General features: G+C 44.9%; 1 protein-coding gene across 1 annotated transcript in view; it reads left to right on the forward strand.

Annotated features, from left to right (window-relative positions):
- The window catches only part of MEIOC (meiosis specific with coiled-coil domain), a 2,160,044-nt gene that overhangs the window by 1,676,793 nt on the left and 461,500 nt on the right, over positions 1–21,751 (forward strand). The window contains exon 4 of the mRNA XM_044055092.1: positions 13,093–13,227. Coding sequence (XP_043911027.1) covers positions 13,093–13,227 — 135 coding nt within the window. The remainder of the gene's footprint in view (positions 1–13,092; positions 13,228–21,751) is intronic.

Raw genomic sequence — 21,751 nt, forward strand, 5'->3', positions numbered from 1 at the left:
TTCATTTTAGTGCCCAAAAAGACAGGGGACTGGAGACCAGTTCTGGATCTCAGCAGGTTAAACAAATCTGTACTAAAAGAAATGTTCCGGATGGTAACACTGCAGTCCATTCTCCCCTTTCTGGGGCAGGACAATTGGATGTGCTCCATAGATCTTCAGGACGCGTACTATCATATAAAAATGGACAGACGGTCCAGGAGTTTTCTACACTTCCGGCTAGGGGGCAGTCATTACCAGTTCAGAGCTCTGCCCTTTGGTCTCACCACAGCCCCCAGGATGTTCACCAAATGCACGGCAGTAGTTACGGCTCACCTGAGACGTCACGGATTCCAGGTGTTTCCTTATCTGGACGACTGGCTCCTCACTGCTACCACCAGGCAACAACTTATAGAAGCACGAGATTACACCATCACATCCTGTGCTCAACTAGGCATCACAATAAACTTTGAAAAATCTGCCTTGTTGCCCTGCCAGTCTATTACATACATAGGAGCAGAGCTAAACACAAGAAAAATGATTGTAAAATTGCCTCAGGAAAGAGTTTCCATTATTCGAAAACAGGTGTCACTTCTCCTGAGGAGCAAAAGAATTCAAGTCAAATATGTTCTTCAAGTTCTAGGGTCCATGGCAGCAGCCATTCCTTTAGTCCCCTTAGCATGCTTTCACATGACAATCCTTCAGTGGCTTCTTTTCACACAATGGTCCTTCCAGGAATTACCCATGTCTCACATGAGGCTAATTACAGAATCTTGCAAAAGACACCTTTCCTGGTGGATGGTCTCCTCACTAGTTTCTCAGGGTAGACCTTTCATGGAACCCCATCCGGTCGCCACAGTGACAACGGATGCTTCCCTGATAGGGTGGGGGGGCATTATCTAGGGAAGACAGTCCAAGGCATTTGACAACCTCACGAGTACCACTTGCACATTAACGTCCTGGAGATGAGATTGGTGCTCCTAGCATTGCAAGCTCTTCAAGACTCTCTCCCTGTCGGGACTATTGTGAAACAGACGGACAATATGTCAGTAGTTTGGTACATCAACAAACAGGGTGGAACCAGATCTTACCCCTTGTGCTCAGAGGCCCTCAGACTGTGGCAATAGGTGATTTCCTCCCAACGTTTTCTGATAGCAACGCATATCCCTAGAACATCCAACATAATAGCGGACAGGCTCGGCAGGACTGTCCTCATGCCTCACGAGTGGTCTCTGAAACAGGAAATTGTGGATCTTATTTTCCACAAATGAGGTCAGCCTTGCTGCGATCTCTTTGCCTCTCCCCTCAACAACAAATGCAGCAGCTACTTCTCCCTTGTTCCTCCTCCAGGTTAGACAACCAGGGACACTCTAGTCCACAATTGGCCTCAGGGACTCCTTTATGCATTCCCCCCTTCCCCATAATTCCAAAATTCATTCAGAAAGCAAAATCGTTGGGTTGCAAAATGATCCTCATTGCCCCCATTGGTCTCGACAGATTTGGTTACCGTTCCTTTACCCCCACCTTCTAGCCCAGCCTTGGATTCTGGACCCAGTGCCGGATCTATTGATTCATCAATGAGGCGGGCTACACCAATCCCTCCAATCTCTCAAGCTCACAGCTTGGTTACTCCACTTCCAATCCTAGCCAGGCTTCCCAATATTTCCCCAGCAGTGCGTGATATTATTGTTTCCTCCCATAAGACAAATACGAGGAAAGTCTATGCTAGTAAGTGGAAAAGATTCTCTTACTAGGCGGACTCCAGGAATTTAGATCCTTTTACAGCTCCTATACACGACATTTTGGATTTCCTAGCAAAACTGTTTCATTCTGGTGCAGCGGCTGCTACCATCCGAGTACAACTAGCTGCCATTTCAAATTTTCATGTTGGAGTTTCTAACTCCAGCATAATGTCTCACAAACTCTGTAAGGCCTTCATGAGAGGTACATCTCTACTTAGACCCCCAGTGAAAGAGCCACTTCCACCTTGGGATCTCAGTTTGGTTCTTGCCTCCTTGATACTGCCACCCTTTGAACCAGCAGCATCATGTCCCTTGAAGTTTCTCTCTTGGAAAACTCTTTTCTTAGTTGCTATTTTGTCTGCCAGACGTGTTTCAGAACTTCATGCACTATGTGTTCAGCCTCCATATCTAGTTTTTCACAAAGACAGGGTTTCCCTGAGAACTAACCCATCTTTTCTACCTAAAGTTTGTTCAGACCACAATTTGAATCAATCCATTGAACTCCCTGTTTTTTTTTTCCCTAATCATTCCAACAAGGCGGAATACAGATTACACCAATTGGATGTGCATAGACAACTGCGTTTCTATCTCCATAGAACTAAAGAAATGAGAAAATCAGATCAGTTGTTCCTTTCATTTGCTAACAACAAACAAGGCCTTCCAGTTTCTAAAGTAACATTGTCAAAATGGTTATCGGACACCATAGTCCATACCTATCACTTGCGACAAAAAGATCTTCCAACAAAACCCAAAGGTCATTCAACCAGGTCAGTAGCTACTTCGGTAGCTTTTCAATCTAGATTGCCCATAGATTCATTTTATGCAGCAGCTACTTGGGCGGATCCTCATACATTCATTTCTCATTACAAAGTAGATGTGGTTTCCCAGGGGAGAGCTTCCTTTGGTTCCACCGTTCTGAAGAATCTGTTCCAATGAGCCACCCAGAATTGAGGTGCTAGGGACACTGTCCCATCCAGCAAGAACAAAGGCGAGATTGGACAACTTAACATAAAGCAGTTATGTACCTACCATAACGTTCCATGTTAGTTGTCCTTCATCTCGCCTTCCTTCTTGCGTCCCTCCCTTAGTCCCCCTATTAGTTGCTTCTCAACCAAACTAAGACAATTAACTGTATATCTAGGTTTATTAATGGATTATCCTATATATTTATGTCTAGTGTGAGCTATCTCAAACGAGATCTGGGTGGGTGGCGCTGGGCATTCTGGGATAAGGGGTAGCCTCGAGCCAGTAAAGAGCTCTCGAGCTATAGTACGTGGCCGAGTCGGAGCCGAGGAATGGCTCCGAACCCATCCAGCAAGAAAGAAGGCGAAATGAAGGACAACTAACATAGAACATTATGGTAGGTACATAACTTCTTTATCTGTGTTGTCAGTCTTCACTAATTCTTGACATTCCCTCCCTCCTTTCCCTTGCTGTAAGAACTCTTGGTGGATCGAATCTTTGCAAAGATTGGCTTTCAGTATAAAGTCTCAGATAAGGCCTCTGATCTGTAATTCTTGTCTGTCTCTATTATTTGCAAACTCGATCTGAGGTGACTTGAGAAGGAGCATTATGGGTAGAGCTTAGCTCAAGAGATTTGGAAGGCATGAGCTAGAATAATGGCCGAGTCAATTCCGACACTCGGAACTGAGCCCACAGTCATGGATTAGTGAAGATCGACAACACAGATGGAACGTTATTGTAAGACATAACTTCTTTTTTCTGTTGCTGGATGCAGTTGCAACCAGCAACCAGACGCTTGCTAACACCACATGGACCAGAGATGTGGATTTGACACTGCCAAGCCAGTGATGGTAGCCCTCAATGAACATGTAGGAGAAGGCATAGTAGACCCTTATGGTAATGCGAATGCTCATTTCAGCCACCTGAGTTAGAGTTAGGACTGATAGAAAACACCCCCATAGCCATCATCTGTAGTGATGCAGCCATTAAGGAGGGAGGGTGCTGTGTATTTTTCTTCCTGGAGACAGTTGAGTCCCATTCGAAACATGGACAGCCTTAGTCTGGGGAAGTGAAACTTGACCATCATGTCATTGGGATAAAGACACTCCTCCCCTCTGTGGCATGTGGGAGAAGGTACATGGGAATGTGCACAAGCACCTGCATGACTACCCAGTTGACAAGATTCTGTGATCTGCAGTCACCCCAGTGGAGGTATGTCCTTCTGCATTAGGGAACATATGAGCACAAGAACAGCTTCAGGGTGTTGCTGATGGTTGGTAGCCATGTTGGGATAATTCATGTAGAAGAAAACTTAAATGGAGTATTCTATTTACTTTATTTTATGTGTACTGGTTTCTGCATTTGTTTATGTAATACAAGTTGCTGGTATAGCCTACTTTAAATACATATCCTTGCATGACATATGGGCTTGAAGAACTGAAGAAAGAGTTGTATTGCAAGATATACAAGGTAAACTCATGCTACTAGTGTTTGTAGCTTTGAAGGTAAAATAACCTGGATTGGCCCTAACAGAATATGAGCCATAAGTGAGAAAATTCCAGCCAAATAAATGGGATACTGATGATGGGTAAACTCAGTGTTATGATTCAGTGTTATAGTAACATTTCCTCAAAGAGCCACTGTCATCATAAGTATCTTACTTTACAACTTTATTTTCACTGTTTTCCTAAGAAAAGTTTGTGGTCTTTTTCCGGGATCGCTACTAAATCCCGAACATACAGAATACAGAATCTGAAAATACCGAGACTAAAATACCAAAAAGACAGAATGCCAAAATTTCACAAACGCGAATATCGCAATACCGAAATCACAAAATATCGAAATAACAATATTTGACAATCTCGGATGCCACCGGTGCAATAAAAAAAAACTGTAGATGCAAAGCTGTGTAGAGACACCAAAACAACACAAGTCCCAGCACTTCTCACACTGCAAAGTGCTATTTACGTAAAGCACATACAAATAAACAAACAAGTGAAGATCTGTGGACATAAGTACTGATACCATTTCCCAAAACTCAGAATTCAAATAACGAAAATGTAACGCAAGTAGACATATCTGTTAGAGTTATGGTTTAATTGCATCTTTAAAATTATATCCGTAATAAATGTGCTATAGTTTTAACTAGTTGAATACACGTATACTCTTCCTGATGCTCCAGAATAGCTTGAAAATGGTTATGTCAAGTTATCAATTTCATCCGCTTAGAGGAAGAAGGGCAACCTGCAGCAAGACTTTCCCTTAATGCATCCACACGATTTTGTTCTCTGGACAAGGCAGTCATAAATACAGACAAGTCAGTACCCTTGCTTTTTAACATGCATTTTAAACAACAATGCCACACCTCCACCGAGTTCTGAGTACGTGGTAAGAATAATCTGTTCAATTTAGACACATTCCAGAACTGTATTGGAAATAACGGTGGAAACCGTGTCACTGCATGAGATCTGGTACTGAATTTACGTGGGCGACCTAATACATACCAGTCTGAGAAATACCGTAGAAGTTCTTTACCATCATCAGGAATGGTATCCTGTAGTATCTGATATGTAGGAAACACGTCACACTCTTTAACAAAAGCCAAAGCTACTAAACATTTCACAGCAAATTGAAATGTGTGAGATGAATTATACAGAGAGGCTAGTCCCCGCTGCTGAACCTTACGCCACACATTTTGACTGAAGTGAAACAAACATCCCTTTGACTTAACATCACTGAAGTTCATCCTTATGCTTTTATTAGACGCTACTTGAAAGTCACACAAAATGAATTCTAATGACAATCGAAAGACTTCTTTGACATCAAACAGTAGAGCAAAGGAACAGACTTGCTATATGTTCCACACTTAACTATGCCATGTATACTATATAATTGTTAACATAGTGAACCTTTGCAAAAGAAAGTCCTGTCCATAAGCCATATAGTTGCAATGCTAAGATCATGTAGATTATTTATGGTAGTAAACACTATGACAGTATGTCCGGACGTAGGATCTGACAATAAAATAAAAGTGCCAGATTGAAACGGAAACATACACATATCTATAGTATCTAGAGTCAGATTGTGAACATGACTCTTTGAGCCTATCTTCCACCTCACTCTTCTCATCTGCTGGAGCATTGCCTTTTTACTTCGTAAACTGGGAGCACATTCTATTGCAGTGGAAGCCATAGCATCATCCACTAACATACAGGGTGGATCTCTGGATATTGCTGCCCTATCTCTCAAACTACCACACACAGAGTATTTCTCAATTTCAAATGGATCCCCCGTATGATTGTGTGGCATTGTTTTTATTAGTTTCTCATCTTCAGAGAGTGAATCGGTTACTACTCTTCCTTTGCAACCCCCACACCGCTTTAATTTACAGCACCAATAACATCTTTCTGTTGTTCTTTTCTCTAGATGGTATACATAACCTTGAATGACCAGAACATGCTTATTCTTTTGTGATTGCACCCTACGATACAGTTCACCTAGAACGCCAGGCGCATCAGAATGATAGTCAGACATTTTGATGACGTTTGCTATTGAACAGTTTGTTAAAGGTATAGTACGTCTTTTATAGGACAGTCTTGTATACAACGGGAACTACTTTAACATATCATTAATGTCTTGGCGCTTTTATTTCGATATTGCGGGATTCGCGTTTCTGAATTTTCGGAATTCAGTCTTTTCGGTATTTTAGACTTGGTATTTTCAGGTTCAGTATTCTGTATGTTCGGGATTCAGTAGTGATCCCCTTTTTCCATATATATAAGCATTCAAAGACATGCTAATTATGTACTGTACCACATGAGGTGTGGGTAACAGAAGTCACTTTGAAGTTAAGGAATGAGATGTTCAGCTGTTACTAAAGCTGTTGTATCTTCGGCGGGATATGAGAGAAATATGGTCCATTAGCTTGAAGGTAATCAGATATAATACATTTAAAAAATAAATAAAATAAAAACAAAAAAATGATTTAAAGGATTCATTTCTAAATAGCTACAAATATCCTTTCTCCTCATTATATCTAATTCACCTGGGCCTTATTCATCTGCATCCATCTATAACCCCTTTTTCCCATTTGTCACGTAGGGTTGGGGTCATATCAACAGATACAATCATCTAGAGCCAGTGTTAATACTGCTGGGTAGCTACCTCTGATTCTGTTGATGTTCTTCGTGTTTCACTGTTGCAGTCATCACCTGTGGGTTATCCCTGCTGTGGTAGCCCTCGGCCAGCCCAAATACCAGAGTCAATGTTTTTTTGCATCGGCTGCTGTCACCTGTAGTCTGACTTCTGACAGTGCTATAAAGCAAGGCAGCCGACGTCATTACATCAGTCTTTCTTGCCGTGGATCCCATAGCAGAAGCAATTCGCACGAGTGCCAGTCAGTTGCTACCAGAAGTTGAATTTCAACTGAAAACATCTAAAGCTAAGTACCCGTTGGGGATCCTTTTTTCTTGCACTAACCGATGTCCGAAAAAGTTAACAATTGTCTCGCCTGTGGAATGCAGATCCTACACCAAGACATGCATTCTTACTGCGTCACTTGTTTAGGCCCAGACCACGACGTGCCCCGTTGCCGGTTCTGTGCCCTCTTTAATGTGAGAACCATTCAGTGTAGAGCTCTTTTTGTAGACAGCTATTTTCGTGTTCCGTCTTCGCATTCCGGTATGGCACCCATCAGCCAACAGTCTCTGGACATTCTGAAAAAACGTAGATATAAAGATAGAGACAGACCACACAAGGCTAATCCTTCTGACCATGCTACTGCTAAGTAGGGCGTCAGTTCTCTGGAATTCAGTGAGGTGCTTTCGCAGCCCCTGATGCCCAATTCGATATCTACGCAGGCCTCTACCGAGACCCTTTCGGTGTCCGGTATGCCGCAGAAATCTTCTTCGTATTTTGAGCCTTTGGCTGTCTCTGCCTCTGTTGGGTCCGGAGCCGCAACACAGGCACCGGCTTCTGAGGAGGCCTTTCGCACTACCGATTCTAGACAAAAAAACAACTTCTTCACATCCGACTACTGTTTTTCTCAGACCGACAGATTTTCTCAGGCCTAAAAGCCATGCCACTCCTAGGAAATCTGCTTCTAGCCACCACCCCAAGCACAAATGCTTAAAATGGCAGATCTCATCGCCCTTATCTGCGGTAGTCCGGCCACTTCTTCTAAAAGGAAAAGGCACCCTTCTCTAGAAATTATGACAGAACAGGATGCCAAGGAATCTGATTATTCAGTTTTTGAAGAGGAACAGCATCCCTTAACTGCTTATGAGGATTCAGATGCAGAGGAATCTATCACTTCTTCATCCCCTCCAGAGGACCTTTCCTTTGGGGAAACCCTTCACTCCCTCAGGGAACATTTCCAGTGGGAATCTCAGGACTTCCCTCAGTCTAAGAAAAGACTTAAAGAGTTTCTGGACTTGCCCCAGCACAAACTCCTGGCCATCCTCCCTATTTTAGAAGTGGTGGATGATGTTTTCCATGAATTCAGCTTAGCCCTTGACACCCTTCCCCCTGCTCCCAGTAAACCTGACAGGTGCTACAGAGTACAAATCCTCACAAATACCTGTACAGAAATCCTGCTGCAGACCCAGAGGTCATTAGACAGGGACCTAAAGGAGCTAAGACTAGCTCTGCCAAGAATCCTCTTCCTTCTGACAAGGACTCCAGAGCTCTGGACAGATGGGGTAAAAAAGTATACACCTCTGCAACCTTAGCTATCAGAGCACTCAATTGTCAGTTCCATGTGTTAAAATATCAACAACACACTTTGGAACAATTAAAACAGAAGATTGCTACCTTTCCTGACTGTGCCAGTTCAAAAGAGTTAGCAGATTTACTGCACTCAGTTTGGCAAGTGGCCAGACACTCATTACAATGTGGATATGATGCCCTAGAAGCCTCTAGCAGGGCAGCAGTGACAGGATCTGTTATTAGGAGACATGTTTGGCTGAAGGAACAACTTCTCCCTGATCATGTCAAGTCTAAACTTATTTATGCACCCCTAGACAAGGAACGCTTGTTTGGGGAAAAAGCAGAAAAGGTGCTTAAAAAGATGGAAGACAAAGCAAAATCTATACAAACAGTAAAATTTTTCTTTCAAGTTCAACCTCCCAGATTCAGCAGAAACTTTCCTTCTAAGTACTGGGCCTTCCCTGCACCTGGCAGACAGGGCCAAGGCAAGCCCCGCAGGGACAGACCTTCCAGGCCGCTTTCCCAGGGCCAGCTGAGAAGCAAACAATGGACCACTTACGTCTCTATGGCAGGGAGTTCTAAGCCAACCTTTTATGGGAAACACCCGCAATGACTCCCCCTCCCGCCTCTGCCCTCCCTTCACTCATCAAAAACTAGGAAGAAGTCTCTCCCTCTTCAAAGACAATTGTCTTTCTGTAACCATGGACCAACAGGTCTTAAAGATCATTGCTCATGGATACAAATTCTCTTTCAGCAAACTCCCAATTCCAAGAGGATACCCAGACTTACCCCCAAATCAGTGGGCAGAGGCATTGAAACAGGTCCAAACACTTATATCACAGGGGGCAGTAGAACCTGTTCCCTCAGACCAAACATGCAAAAGCTTTTATTCCAGACTATTCTTTGTTCCCAGAAAAGAGGGCACTTGGTGCCCCATCCTGGATCTATCCATTCTGAATACCTCTCTGGTGGTCCCCAGATTCAAAATGCTAACTTTGCAGCAGCTGCTGCGTATGCTAGCAAAAAATTCCCGGCTAGTGACCCTGGACCTAAAAGATGTCTACCTCCACATCCCCATCAGGGAATTGTGTAGAAAATTTGTGCGCTTCAGAGCAGGCTCACAACACTTCCAGTTCTCTGCGCTGCTCTTTGGCTTATCTATGCTCCCAGAGTATTCACCAAATGCTTGGCCCCAGCCATAGCATTCTGCAGACAGAGAAGTATACAGATTTACCCTTACCTGGATGACGGCCTTATTCAGGCAGACTGCAAAGAAAAGCTGCTCCAGGCTCCAGGATATTCTCTTTGTCAAATTTCAGCTCACTTCCCTAGGGTTCACCATCAACGAGAAGAAATCAAAACAAAACCCCACCAGGAAGATCATTTTTTTGGGAGCTGTGCTAGACAAATCATCCCAAATGGCCTTCCTATCCGCAGAAAAGCAGAGCTTCCTGCCTCTCTACTTTACCCAGCTGGCTTCCAGAAGTCACCTCACTGCGAAGAAGTTCCTGCAAGCCCTGGGATACATGGCATCTTGCATCCTTCTTATTCCTCTGTCCAGGCTTCAAATGAGAAAACTTCAGTGGTACTTAAAGAACCTTTGGTGCCAGCATTCTCAATCCCTAGAGACCTCTCTCCCTCTGATTCCATGTATAAGGGCCGAGTTTCTCTGGTGGGCAGAGGCTAGTGCCAGGAACAAGGGTCTTCCCTTGATTCTCTGCCTTTCTGGCCAGACCATCACCACCGACGCCTCAGACATTGCTTGGGGTGCTCACCTAGCTGGCAGGTGCACCCAAGGTTTTTGGGATGCCCAGCAACTTCACTTGCACATCAATCAGAAAGAAATGATGGCAGTACAAAAGGCTCTGACATCCTTCAAACCCCATCTCAGACCAGGGGTTCTCCTTATAAAAACAGATAACACTACAGTAATGTGTTATATCAACAAACAGGGGTGGACCCAATCTTACCCCCTGTCCAGGTTAACCATGAGCCTCTGGCTTACAGACACCTCCATGGGTCTACACCTAATTGCACAATACCTACCAGGATTCAACAACACCCTGGCAGACCAACTACGCAGAAACTTACTGGACCCCCACAAATGGCAGCTCCACAGGGAAATTTTACTGCAAATCACTCAGGAGTGGCGGACTCCAGAAGTGGATCTATTTGCCTTGCACCTCAACCACCAGCTGCAAAAGTTCTGTACCGGGGATATCACCCCCATAGAGTGGAAGATAGATGCCTTGACCTTCCCTTGGAACTCCCTCTTTGTGTACGCATTCCCTCTTCTGCCCCTTATTCCCAAGGTATTGATCAAAGTAAGGGAGGAGCGACCAAAGTCCATCCTCATTGCTCCAGATTGGCCCAGACAGCATTGGTACCCCTTACTGCGCAGCCTGACCTTACAGTCCTCCAAGCAGCTTCCCCTGATCTCAGACCTCTTGACACAGGTGAGGGGGAAGATACTGCACCCAGACTTAGATACCCTCAACCTTTCAGTATGGCTTATACCTTAAAGACTAGCAAGGAGTCCCTGTTAAGCAAACAATTTCTAGACATGATCACAGAGGCCAGAAGGCCCAGCACTAGAATATCTTACGCAGGGAAATGGAAAAGATTCTGCTCCTGGAGCCAATCTTCCATCCCTCTTATCTTGGATTACCTAGCTGAGTTGCTCAATAGTGGCCTCTCTCCTCTATTAAAATCCATGCCTCAGCCATTTCTGCCCATTATAATTAAGACCCACCCCTCTTCTCTCATCCATTGATTAAGCAATTCCTCAGAGGGGCTTCTAATATCAGACCTCATAGAAGTCCTTCCACGCCACCCTGGGACCTGAATTATGTTCTAGAAAAACTAACTTTACCTCCTTTTGAGACTGCTGCATCTACAGAATTGAAATATCTCTCCTGGAAGACTGCTTTCCTACTAGCTATCACCTCAGCCAGAAAGGTTTCAGAACTTCAGGATCTCATGGCTGTTGAGCCTTTATCATTTTCCATGCAGACAGGGTCTCCCTGAGGACCAAAGCCCTCCTTTATGCCCAATGTGGTATCTGATGTGACCCTCAACCAGGCCATTCACATACCCACCTTCTTTCCCAGCCCTCAAAACAAGGGGAAAATAATTCTACACTCGCTAGATGTGCATAGACAACTCAGATACTATCTGGACCGTAATAAACCATTCAGAAAAACAGTCCAAATACTTGTCAGCTTTGCTCCAGGGGAAGAGGGGAAGCCCATTTCCAAACAAACAATTTCCAAATGGATATTACACTGTATCCATTTCTGCTACAGACTACATGGGAAACCCCCCTAAGTCTATCCGTACCCATTCCACTAGGGCAGCCTCCATTTCCACAGCCTTCTTTAGAGGAGTCCCCACCAGGGACATCTTGGAAGCTGCCACCTGGATCTCTGTCCATACCTTTACAGAGCATTACTACCTACCTCTTTTTTCTAAGTCTAGGGCAGGGTTTGGCTCTGCAGTTCTGCAGGGCCTGCTGACCCATCCCTAGGACTCTAACCTATCCTACCACCCCTCTTCTCAGCTTTAGGAATCCTCCCACAGGTGATGACTGCAACAGTGAAACACGAAAAGCATAGTACAGTTGTGTACACTTTCCATAAATGTAGCTGTTCGAGTGTATTCACTGTTGCAGTCCTGGTTTCCCTCCCTCCATCCCCCATATAGCATCTTCCCCTTGGGGGACATAAGCTTCCTATAGTAGCTTTTAATCACCAGGACCACTTTTCCGCATTTCCTTGTGCTTCTGACGGGTTAGGGCAAGAAAAACTGATGTAATGACGTTGGCTGCCTTGCTTTATAGCACTGTCGACCTGACGTCAGACTACAGGCGATGGCAGCCGAGGCAAAAAAACATTGACTTTGGTATTTGGGCCGGCCCAGGGCTACCGTAGCAGGGATAACCCACAGGAGATGACTGCAACAGTGAATACACTCGAACATCTACATTTATGGTAAGTGTACACAGCTGTACTTTCTTAACATGGCAGTGATGCCACATAACATGTATGCACACTCACACCTACAGCCAATTTAGTATATTCAGTCCACCTACTGCATGTCCTTGGAATGTGGGAAGAAATCAGAGCACCCGGAGAAAATGCATGTGAACACAGACACTGCACAGAAGGCACTGGAGCTGAAATGCAAACCAGAGAGCCTCTTACTGTGAGGTGACAAACTACCCACTACACCACTGTATCACCCCTGTATACATCTGAATCCAGTTTAAATAAATGACATGACAAGGTTACCCAAGGATATCCAAAGCATATCAGTAATTTTTGCATAGCGACAGAGCAGTGCAATGTAGTCTCTGCAGATTGTATACTGTGAGTAAACTGCTCATTCTGAAAAATGGCATTTATTTTTTGAAGTTTTACAGTAAGTTTTATTTCGAGTTAATTGTCATAAATTTTATGGACTGTTAAACTGTACGTAAAAGCGTGACAATTTCTGAGTATATAATAGTCTTGGCAAGAAAAAGCACATTCAAATCATTGTGGAAATTGCACATCTTTAACATTTCTGAGATTTTAATTATTTTCTAGAAAATTCTGAAGTGGCCTCATTTTGATATTACATTCATTGTGATCAGCTAAGCTGGGTAAACAAATGTTAACAAGCATTTTGTGTCGTAACAAATTTCTAATTGTAGTTTCTGTTTTAGGCAGAATTGGTGCTTGCCAAGACTTATCCTGGAAAGAGGGTTTCAAGTGCAAGTAGTATACCTGTTCCAAGACTTCCTTCAAATCCTTCAAGAGTTGATCGCCTTGTTGTTGATCAGCTACGGGAGCAAACTAGAGTAAGCTGAGCATTTTGAAAACAACACGTAAAGTAAAAAAAACATTAACAACTATAACATAATAGATGGAGCTTAGGATAGACCAGTCAGAGTAATATTTCCCCTGTATGTATCAACCCAGTCAGACTAAGGGAAGCCAGTTGTCACTATCATCTGAATTTAGATTTGGTGTTTTTGTTACTGTAGTGAATTTATTTTATTTTATGCATAATACAATACACTGCCTTGTAAAACTTATTTTTTGACATGTCATATATTTAAAAAAATAATGCAGGATCTTAACAACAGCCTTCCTCATTACTTACTCATACTTGTCTTGGGAATTAAAAAGTTAAATTTGAGAGGGAGCTGTCACCATCCTTCCATAACTATACTGTACCTGCTAGAAAGTATACTGGATCTTTTTCTCTTCAGTTTTGCTTTTCTCACCTGAAAAGCAGTATTTGTGTTTGGCACCTTGCAGTTCACACAGTGGGCGCTACATTTTTTCCTTTGCTAATTTTGTCTCATAATATCAGATCTGATGTTGTCTCTTTCATTCCTCCTCACGGCTGGGTTATGGATCTGACATAACCACATTTTTTACAGACTAAGATCCAAGTCTTGAGCTCCTCCTACTTCCCATAAAGCACTGTTCACTAACTAACTATTTCAGATCTCATTTGTCGCCAGCAGTGTCAGACCAGCTGTGTCAGACGTGGTTATCGAGTCTTGAGCTTTTGTTCAAGTTTTTTGCAGTAGGATAGGAATCTTTCCTCAGGTTTTTCTCAGATAAATGTTTTTTATGCTCCTTTTCCTCCCCTTCTGTCGTAGTATAAGCTTAGAATCTTTCCCTTTTTCTTCTAGCTCTGCAGTTGGACTTTACCTGAGCTTTTCCCTCCTCTAGCCATTGGTTTAGGTTTCCCACTTCCCAGCTGTTGTTGTGATTATTGTTATTGTTAAAAAAAAAAAGGTAGATAGATCATTTTGTGCTTGTTTAGCTAATTTTGTATTGTGCTGTGATTTAGTGATACAGTGTTTTTTGCTGTTGTGCCACATGTGGTGTTTTGGTTGTTTCCTTCTGTGTTATGGTAATATGTCAGATAAACCTACTGGTTTTAAGAGGTGCTCTGAATGTGGCCAAAAATTCCTGTATTCGGATGCACATACTTTGTGTTTATCGCCTTGGCCCTGAGTATTTGTGGTCGGCTTGCTGTATCGGTGAGAGCTTCAATCCTAGGGCTATTGCCAACAGCAAAAACAAGTTAATCCTCAAGGCTGTCTTGCCTGCTTCAAATTCCTCTCCAGGAGCTTAAACCCCTGCCAAGAGTGTGGCAGGGTCCTCTGACTCCAAGAAGCACCCTCACAAGTCCTCCAGAGTGTCTTCGGAGCCACTCTCCAAAACTCTGAGACCTTTGGATCCGACAGGCTCAGATCTCAGTCCCACATCTTCCCTGATGGACCAGAAGCACTCTTTGGATCCAATCGGTACTTGTCTAATCTCCAGTTCTCCTGAAGTTACTCCTTCCACCTCAGATCCTAAGACTATGGATCTGATATCTATGGGTCCCACACTGGTGCTGGGCACTGAGGCTGCTTCTTCCCTCGGGCTGCAGCAGATTCACGTCAGGCACTCCAGACCCTGTCAGTGGCTTCTTCCAGGTCTTCTAGGAGCCTTTGAGAGTTCAGCATGTACAGGATGAACAGGAAGATTCTCAAGACTCAGATCCAGTTGGGATTCTTCTCCACTCTGTCTCCACTGGGGTCTGCGAGTGTTTCCTTCCAAGCTCAGTCTCCTTCTCCGATCTGTCCCTCAGTATTAGAGTCTCGGGATCATAGCCAACCAAGAGAGCCAGGGTTGAGTATGAGGAGCTACCCTTCCTCCACTCCAACCGTCACCCTGACTTCCTCTGCTCCTTTATCATCAGATCGCAGCGGGTCTCAGATCTGGGATGTCCCCATCGGATCCGGGGGAGGGGTCATCTCCAACTATGTTGGAACTGTCTCTTCCTCATGGCGCTTCAGTGCTGGACAGCTTGGGCCAATTCTACCTGGATCCCAGGGCTCGGGAATTCCTGCCCTTTCTTCTTCAGTAGCCTCAGCTCATGTGGAACCGGGGTGGGATTCACTGGATCCCTTGACATTCCATGTTGTAGAAAGGGCCTTCTCTTGCCATAGGGATCTGATGTCTTTGAGCTGTGATCCTTTCCGATGACTCCTCGTGGACCAGAGACTTGAGCCTATCATACCTGCCCAGAGTCAGCCCCTGAACTTCCCACAGAGGAGATTCCTCATAAGAGGACGTGCAAAAGGAGGCACATAGACTCCCCTTTGAAGTTCGTCACTGAGGACATGGACTTTGATGAAAGGGAAGGATCCCTCAGATCACCACCGGAGGACATGTCCTTTGGAGACATTTTAGAGATCCTGAGGCAGAGAAGTGATTGGTCAGCCTAGCCTTCTTCCTCAGAAAAGTCTGTGTTTTGGAGGCTTTTGGAATGGGCCCATCTACATCCTGGGTGGTCCCCCTGGCTGACAACCTTATGGATTTGATGCCCCGCCGGGCCTGGAAGGAGCCGGACTCTATCGAACTGATTCCCAAATGCCCGGATAAGTTTTTATCTCCTCCTAAGGATAGACCAAATTGGACCAAGGGTATTCCAGTTGATGCATTGGTTGTGGGCTACTAAAAAGGAGCTAGCTGAACAGAGCTCCACTGTCCATCCACCAAACAGGGAGTTCAGAAAGATGGATAGGTTTGGTAAGTGCATTTACGCTTCGGCCACCTTTTCGCTGAGAGCATTAAACTACCTGGCACACTTTACTCAATTACAGAGGGAGCTGGTGAAGGAACTCTCAGACTCTCTGGCAGAGATCATGTCGGCAGAGGACTTCAAGAAGGTCTCCCTGACTGACAACTCTTTCGTCCTTCTCTAATTCTTCCATGAGGCTTATTTCCCACTTCATAGAGGGTTCCTCACAGACAGTTGCTCAGACATTGCTATTCGGATACAGGCCTGGATGAGGCTGTGTGATTCTGCAGAGCTTTTTGAGGCATCCTTTGTCAATGCCCCATTTGATGGATCCTCCCTTTTTACTCCATAGGTTCATAGGTAAGTACTAGGCTATCTGCCTGAGGGCATATGTAAGCATAGCCAGAATGTGTTTTCTTTCGCCACCCCCTTAGATTAGTTCCCTGTGCCTCTGTCCAGTCGAGCCATTAGTTCCCTGTGCCTCGGTCCAGCAGAGTCACTGCTGTTTCCCATCCACTCGTCAAGGTATCTATTGGAGTGTTAGTGAGGGGCTCTGCCTAATGTAGATTGGAATCCTGTTCCAAAGCATGGGGAGTCTCTGAGGCAGGAATCTATCCCTCCAGCAAATCCTATTTATCGTTATGGTGAGGTTTAGATCCCTAGAACGTGTGGCTCTCGGGGATTTGTTTTTTTTTAGGTGGAGCATGTCCATCAATTCTGGGTTGGACATGGCCTTGTATGTCAGGCAGAGATCACCTCTGAGTAGGCTGTATGGAACCGAGTACAGCTGGAGTTTATTCAGTCGGGCTGCATAGGGCATCTGTTTGAGGCCAGTAATCCTCTTGGTGAGGTACTGCTATGGTCTTTCCAGCTGTTGCAGGTGTCTTGTAAGGTACATCCCAAATGGGGCGCTGTACTCTATGATGGGTCTGATGAGTAATGAGTAGAGGGGCACAATAACCTCTTTTGTTCTAGATGCGAACCCTTTTGTGATTAGGTGGGCCACATAGAAGGATTTTCTAACCACCTTGGCAATATGATTAGCAAAGGAGAGATTACTATCTACTTGGGTCCCCAGATCCCTTATTTCATTTTCTGTATTTAGGGGACTTCCACTTATGTGGTAGTCAGGGTTGCCAGACGTCCCTATTTGGGCGAGACTGTCCCGAGATCAACAGCCTGATCCCGAGTCCCGCCCTGCCGGTTTAAATCCCGGCCAGCCTCCGCTTTGTTTGTTTTTTTTTTTTTTTTTTTTTTTTTTGATTGTCCCGTATACCTGGCATACGGGCCAATCAAAAATTGCTAAACACGGAGCTTCTTGTGTTCCGCATTAAACACGAGAAGCTCCATGTTTAGTGATTTTTGATTGGCCCATATGCCGGTATACGGGCCAATCAAAAATCGCTAAACACGGAGCTACTTGTGTTGAATGCGGAACTGCAATGCATTAAACACGAGAAGCTCCGTGTTTAGTGCAGAGCGCTACTGAGCTACTGTTTTAATGTGGAACTATGTTCCACATTAAAGACCTTTTTTTTTTGGTCTTCACTTGCCGTGAGAGACCTTCTTTTTTTTTTTTATCCCTACATGGGGGGCTGGAATTCTGGCAACCCTGGTGGTAGTTCATGGGTACTTTGTTTTTTCCAAAGGGGTTGACTATGCACTTTTTTGCATTTAGCTTGAGGCCATGATTTTGACACCAGGTATCCATCTCAGTGAGACCCTTCTGGAGGATGTCTGTAATAGCCGGAGAGTCAGTTATGGCCCCCAGTTTACAGTCGTCTGTGAACTTGGTCAGCCATAGTCCTGCTGTGCTTGCCTGTACCTCTGAGAAGTATATACCGAACAGGAGGGTCCCAGGACTGAGCCCTGGGGGATGCCCCTTGTAACCGGTTTAGAGTCGGACCTAGATCCTGCAACTCTCACCGTGTGGGTTCTATCCATTGAGACAATTGGCAACCTATCTCGTGATGTAGGGGTTTATGTTCAAGCTGGTGAGCTTGTCTATAATACCAGAATGGGGAATGGTGTTGAAAGCCTTTGCAAGGTCTAGGTAGGCTGTGTGGACCTCTTTTCCTTCGTCCTAAACCTTGGTAACTGTCTCAAAGAAGTCCACCAGGTTTAGGAGGCATGATCTGCCCTTAACAAAGCCAAACTGGGTAGGGTCCAATGTTTGGAGGTTCCCAATGTCTCTGTTATTGCGTTCCATGATGATGCGCTCCATAGCCTTGCAGACCAGGCTAGTCAGGCTTACAGGGCGATAGTTCCCGGGGTCCATTGTGGCTCCACATTTGTGGAGCGGAATAACTGTTGCTGTGCACCACTCTATGGGTATGTAGCCTGTAGAGAGGCTGAGTTTGAACAGTGTGTTTAGGTGAGGGGTTAGTTCATTTTGGAATTCGTGTAAGACACAGCCTGGGAATCTGTCCGGTCCCATTGAAGCTGTGTTTTTGGCTTTGGATAGGGCGGTTTTAACCTGTGTATCAGTGATTGCTGGGGCTCTACATTCTTCTGGTATGGTTATGGGCCCTTTAGGGGTGAGATGTGAGAGTGAGAGGGGGGGTGAAGTTTGCACTAAACCTGTCTGTAGACACAAGGGATATGTTTGCAAGGCTACCACCAGAAAGGGTGTCCGCAATTTGTCAGCAGGTACAGGTTCTGATGCAGAGCAAAAGAATCCAAGTCAGGTACGTTCTTCAAACTCTGGGCTCCATGGCAGAAGCCATTCTCCTAATCCCACTGGTGCGCTTTCATATGAGGATTCTTCAGTGGCTTCTGTTTACGCAGTGGTCCTTCCAAGAGCTACCCATGACGTACAAGATCATGATCACGGTCGCATGCAAAAGGCATCTTTCTTGGTGGATGGTCTCCCCACTAGTTACTCAGGGCAGACCTTTCATACAGCCTCCTCCGGTAGCCACAGTAACGACAGATGCTTCCCTGATAGGGTGGGGGGAGGGCAGTCCAAGGCACATGGCAACATCACAAGTACCATCTGCATATAAATGTCCTGGAAATGAGAGCCGTGTTGCTAGCGTTGCAAGCCCTTCAAGACTGTCTTCTTCCTGGGACCATTGCTCTTCAAACGGACAACATGTCTGTGGTGTGGTACATCAACAAGCAGGGCAGAACCAGGTCCTACCCCCTGTGTCGAGAAGCACTCAGGCTTTTGCAGTGGGCGATTTCCTCCCATCGTTTTTTGATTGCGATGCACATCCCAGGGAGATCCAACGTCATAGCAGACAGGCTCAGCAGAGCTATTCTAATGCTTCACGAGTGGTCTCTGAATCAGGAAATTGCGAATCTTGTTTTTTGCAATGAGGACAGCCTTGCTGCGATCTCTTTGCCACCCTCTTCAACAGCAAATACAGCAACTACTTCCCCTTCTTTCGCTTCCACGTCACACACCCAGAGACGCTGTAGTTCACAATTGGCCCCAGGGACTTCTTTATGCTTTTCCTCCATTCCCTCTGATACACAAACTTATACAGAAAGCAATATCGTTGGATTGCAAAATGATCCTCATTTCTCCCTACTGGCCTTGACAGATATGGTTTCCGTTCCTGCACCGTTACCTTCTCGATCAACCCTGGACTCTGGACCCAATTCCAGACCTCCTGGTTCATCAATCAGGCGGGTTGCATCAATCCCTAAGAGCCCTCCAGCTCACAGCTTGGTTGCTCCACTTCCAACCTTAGCCAGGCTTTGCATCATTTCCCCAGCAGTCCGCGACATTATCGTGTCCTCTTACAAGTCTACAACAAGGAAAACTTATGCTAGCAAATGGAAACGTTTTTCTTGTTGGGCAGAGACTAGGAATGTGGATCCCTTCTCAGCCCCAGTCCATGAAATCTTGGTATTTCTAGTTCTACTGTTTCATTCCGGGTCCACTGCTTCTACGATCAGGGTACAGATGGCGGCCATTTCTAACTTTCATGTTGGTTTTTCGAACTCTAACATTATGTCTCATAAGCTATGTAAAGCTTTTATGAGAGGGGCAACTCTTCTTAGGCCTCCAGTGAGAGATCCCCCTCCTCCTTGGGACCTTAATTTAGTCCTAACCTCCTTAATTCTGCCCCCTTTTGAACCAGCAGCTTCCTGCTCTATCAAGTTCATATCTTGGAAGACACTCTTTCTGGTAGCTATTACTTCAGCCAGATGTGTCTCCGAACTTCAAGCTCTATGTGTTCGTCCTCCTTACTTGGTTTTTCATAAGGACAGGGTTGCTCTGAGAACTAATCCCTCGTTTCTCCCTAAAGTCTGCTCAGAAAATAACTTAAACCAATCTATAGATCTTCCTGTGTTTTTCCCTAATCATACCAACAAGGCAGAATACAAACTACACCAATTGGATGTTCATAGGCAATTGTGCTTTTACCTGCACAGAACTAAAGAGGTAAGGAAATCAGACCAACTATTCCTCTATTACGCCCTGGGCAAACAAGGTCTCCCAGTTTCCAAGGTAACCATATCCAGATGGTTGTCACACACTATTTCTTCCATTTATCAGCTAAGGAACAAAGAGTTAGCTATGAAACCTAGAGGGCATTCTACTAGGGCCTTGGCCACCTCTGTAGCCTTTCAATCCAGGTTGCCCATGGATTCTGTCTGTGCAGCTGCCACATGGGCAAACCCTCATACCTTTATTTCTCATTACAAGTTGGATGTGGTCTCCAGGAGCAGAGCCGACTTTGGGTCCACTGCTCTGAAGAGTCTGTTGCACTGAGTCACCCAGGTTTTTAGGTGCTAGGGATGCTGTTCCAGCCAGCAAGAACGAAGGCGAGATAGACAACTTAACATAAAAAAGCTATGCACCTACCATAATGTTCCATGTTAGTTGTCTTCATCTCGCCTTCCTTCTTGCGTCCCACCCTCCATCCCCCTGTCCTAGTGGACTGAGAGGAGTTTTTTGTTCTGTTTCACTGGCTGTGTGTTCTCTTGTGTCCTTTTTTGACTTAAGAGAATATGGCAGGTGAAATCTACTGCTTCTTGACTGATTCATTATATTGTTATGTCTGTAGTTAGCTATTTCAAACGAGATCTGGGTAGCTATCGCTAAGCATTATGGGGTACGGGGTAGCCTCGAGCCAGTAAACAGCTCTTGAGCTATTGAAGATGGCCGAGTCGGAGCCGAGGATCGGCTCCGATCCCAACCAGCAAGAAGGAAGGCGAGATGAAGACAACTAACATGGAATGTTATGGTAGGTACATAACTTCTTTTTCATCGTACAGCAAACACGGAAACTTTTGATGCACTTGAGCATTACTTTGAACTAGAGAAAATGCAAACTAACACCATCCCAAAGGCTGCAGTTCATAGGGGCGGAATTCAATACACGGATCTCTCGAGTATTTCTTCCTTCCCACAGATTGCAAAGACTGACACTTCAGCTCCAACCATTTATGAACCACACCAAGGTTCCAGCAAGACTGATTCTACAACTTCTGGGATCTATGGCAGCTTCCATCATGATGGTCCCATTAGCGAGACTTCACCTGACACTCCTTCAGTGGTTGTAAATAACTCAGTGGTTCTCTTTATATCTTCCTATGTCTTACAAGATCAGGATAACCAGTCTTTGCAAACAAGACCTTCTCTGGTGGTTGAAGCCAGATCAAAACCTATGGAGTCACCCAGTCTCCCCCACTCCACCCTTAGCCATAGTGACCACGGATGCTTCCCTGATCGGGTGGGGGGCCATTATCAGGGACAGACAGTCCATGGTGATTGGTCACCCTTGGAGGACAATATGCATATCAATGTTCTGGAACTGAGGGCAGTACTTCTCGCA

Source organism: Protopterus annectens, chromosome 13.part0, assembly GCF_019279795.1.
Source record: "Protopterus annectens isolate FY-2018-M chromosome 13.part0, PAN1.0, whole genome shotgun sequence".
NCBI lineage: Eukaryota > Metazoa > Chordata > Ceratodontiformes > Protopteridae > Protopterus > Protopterus annectens.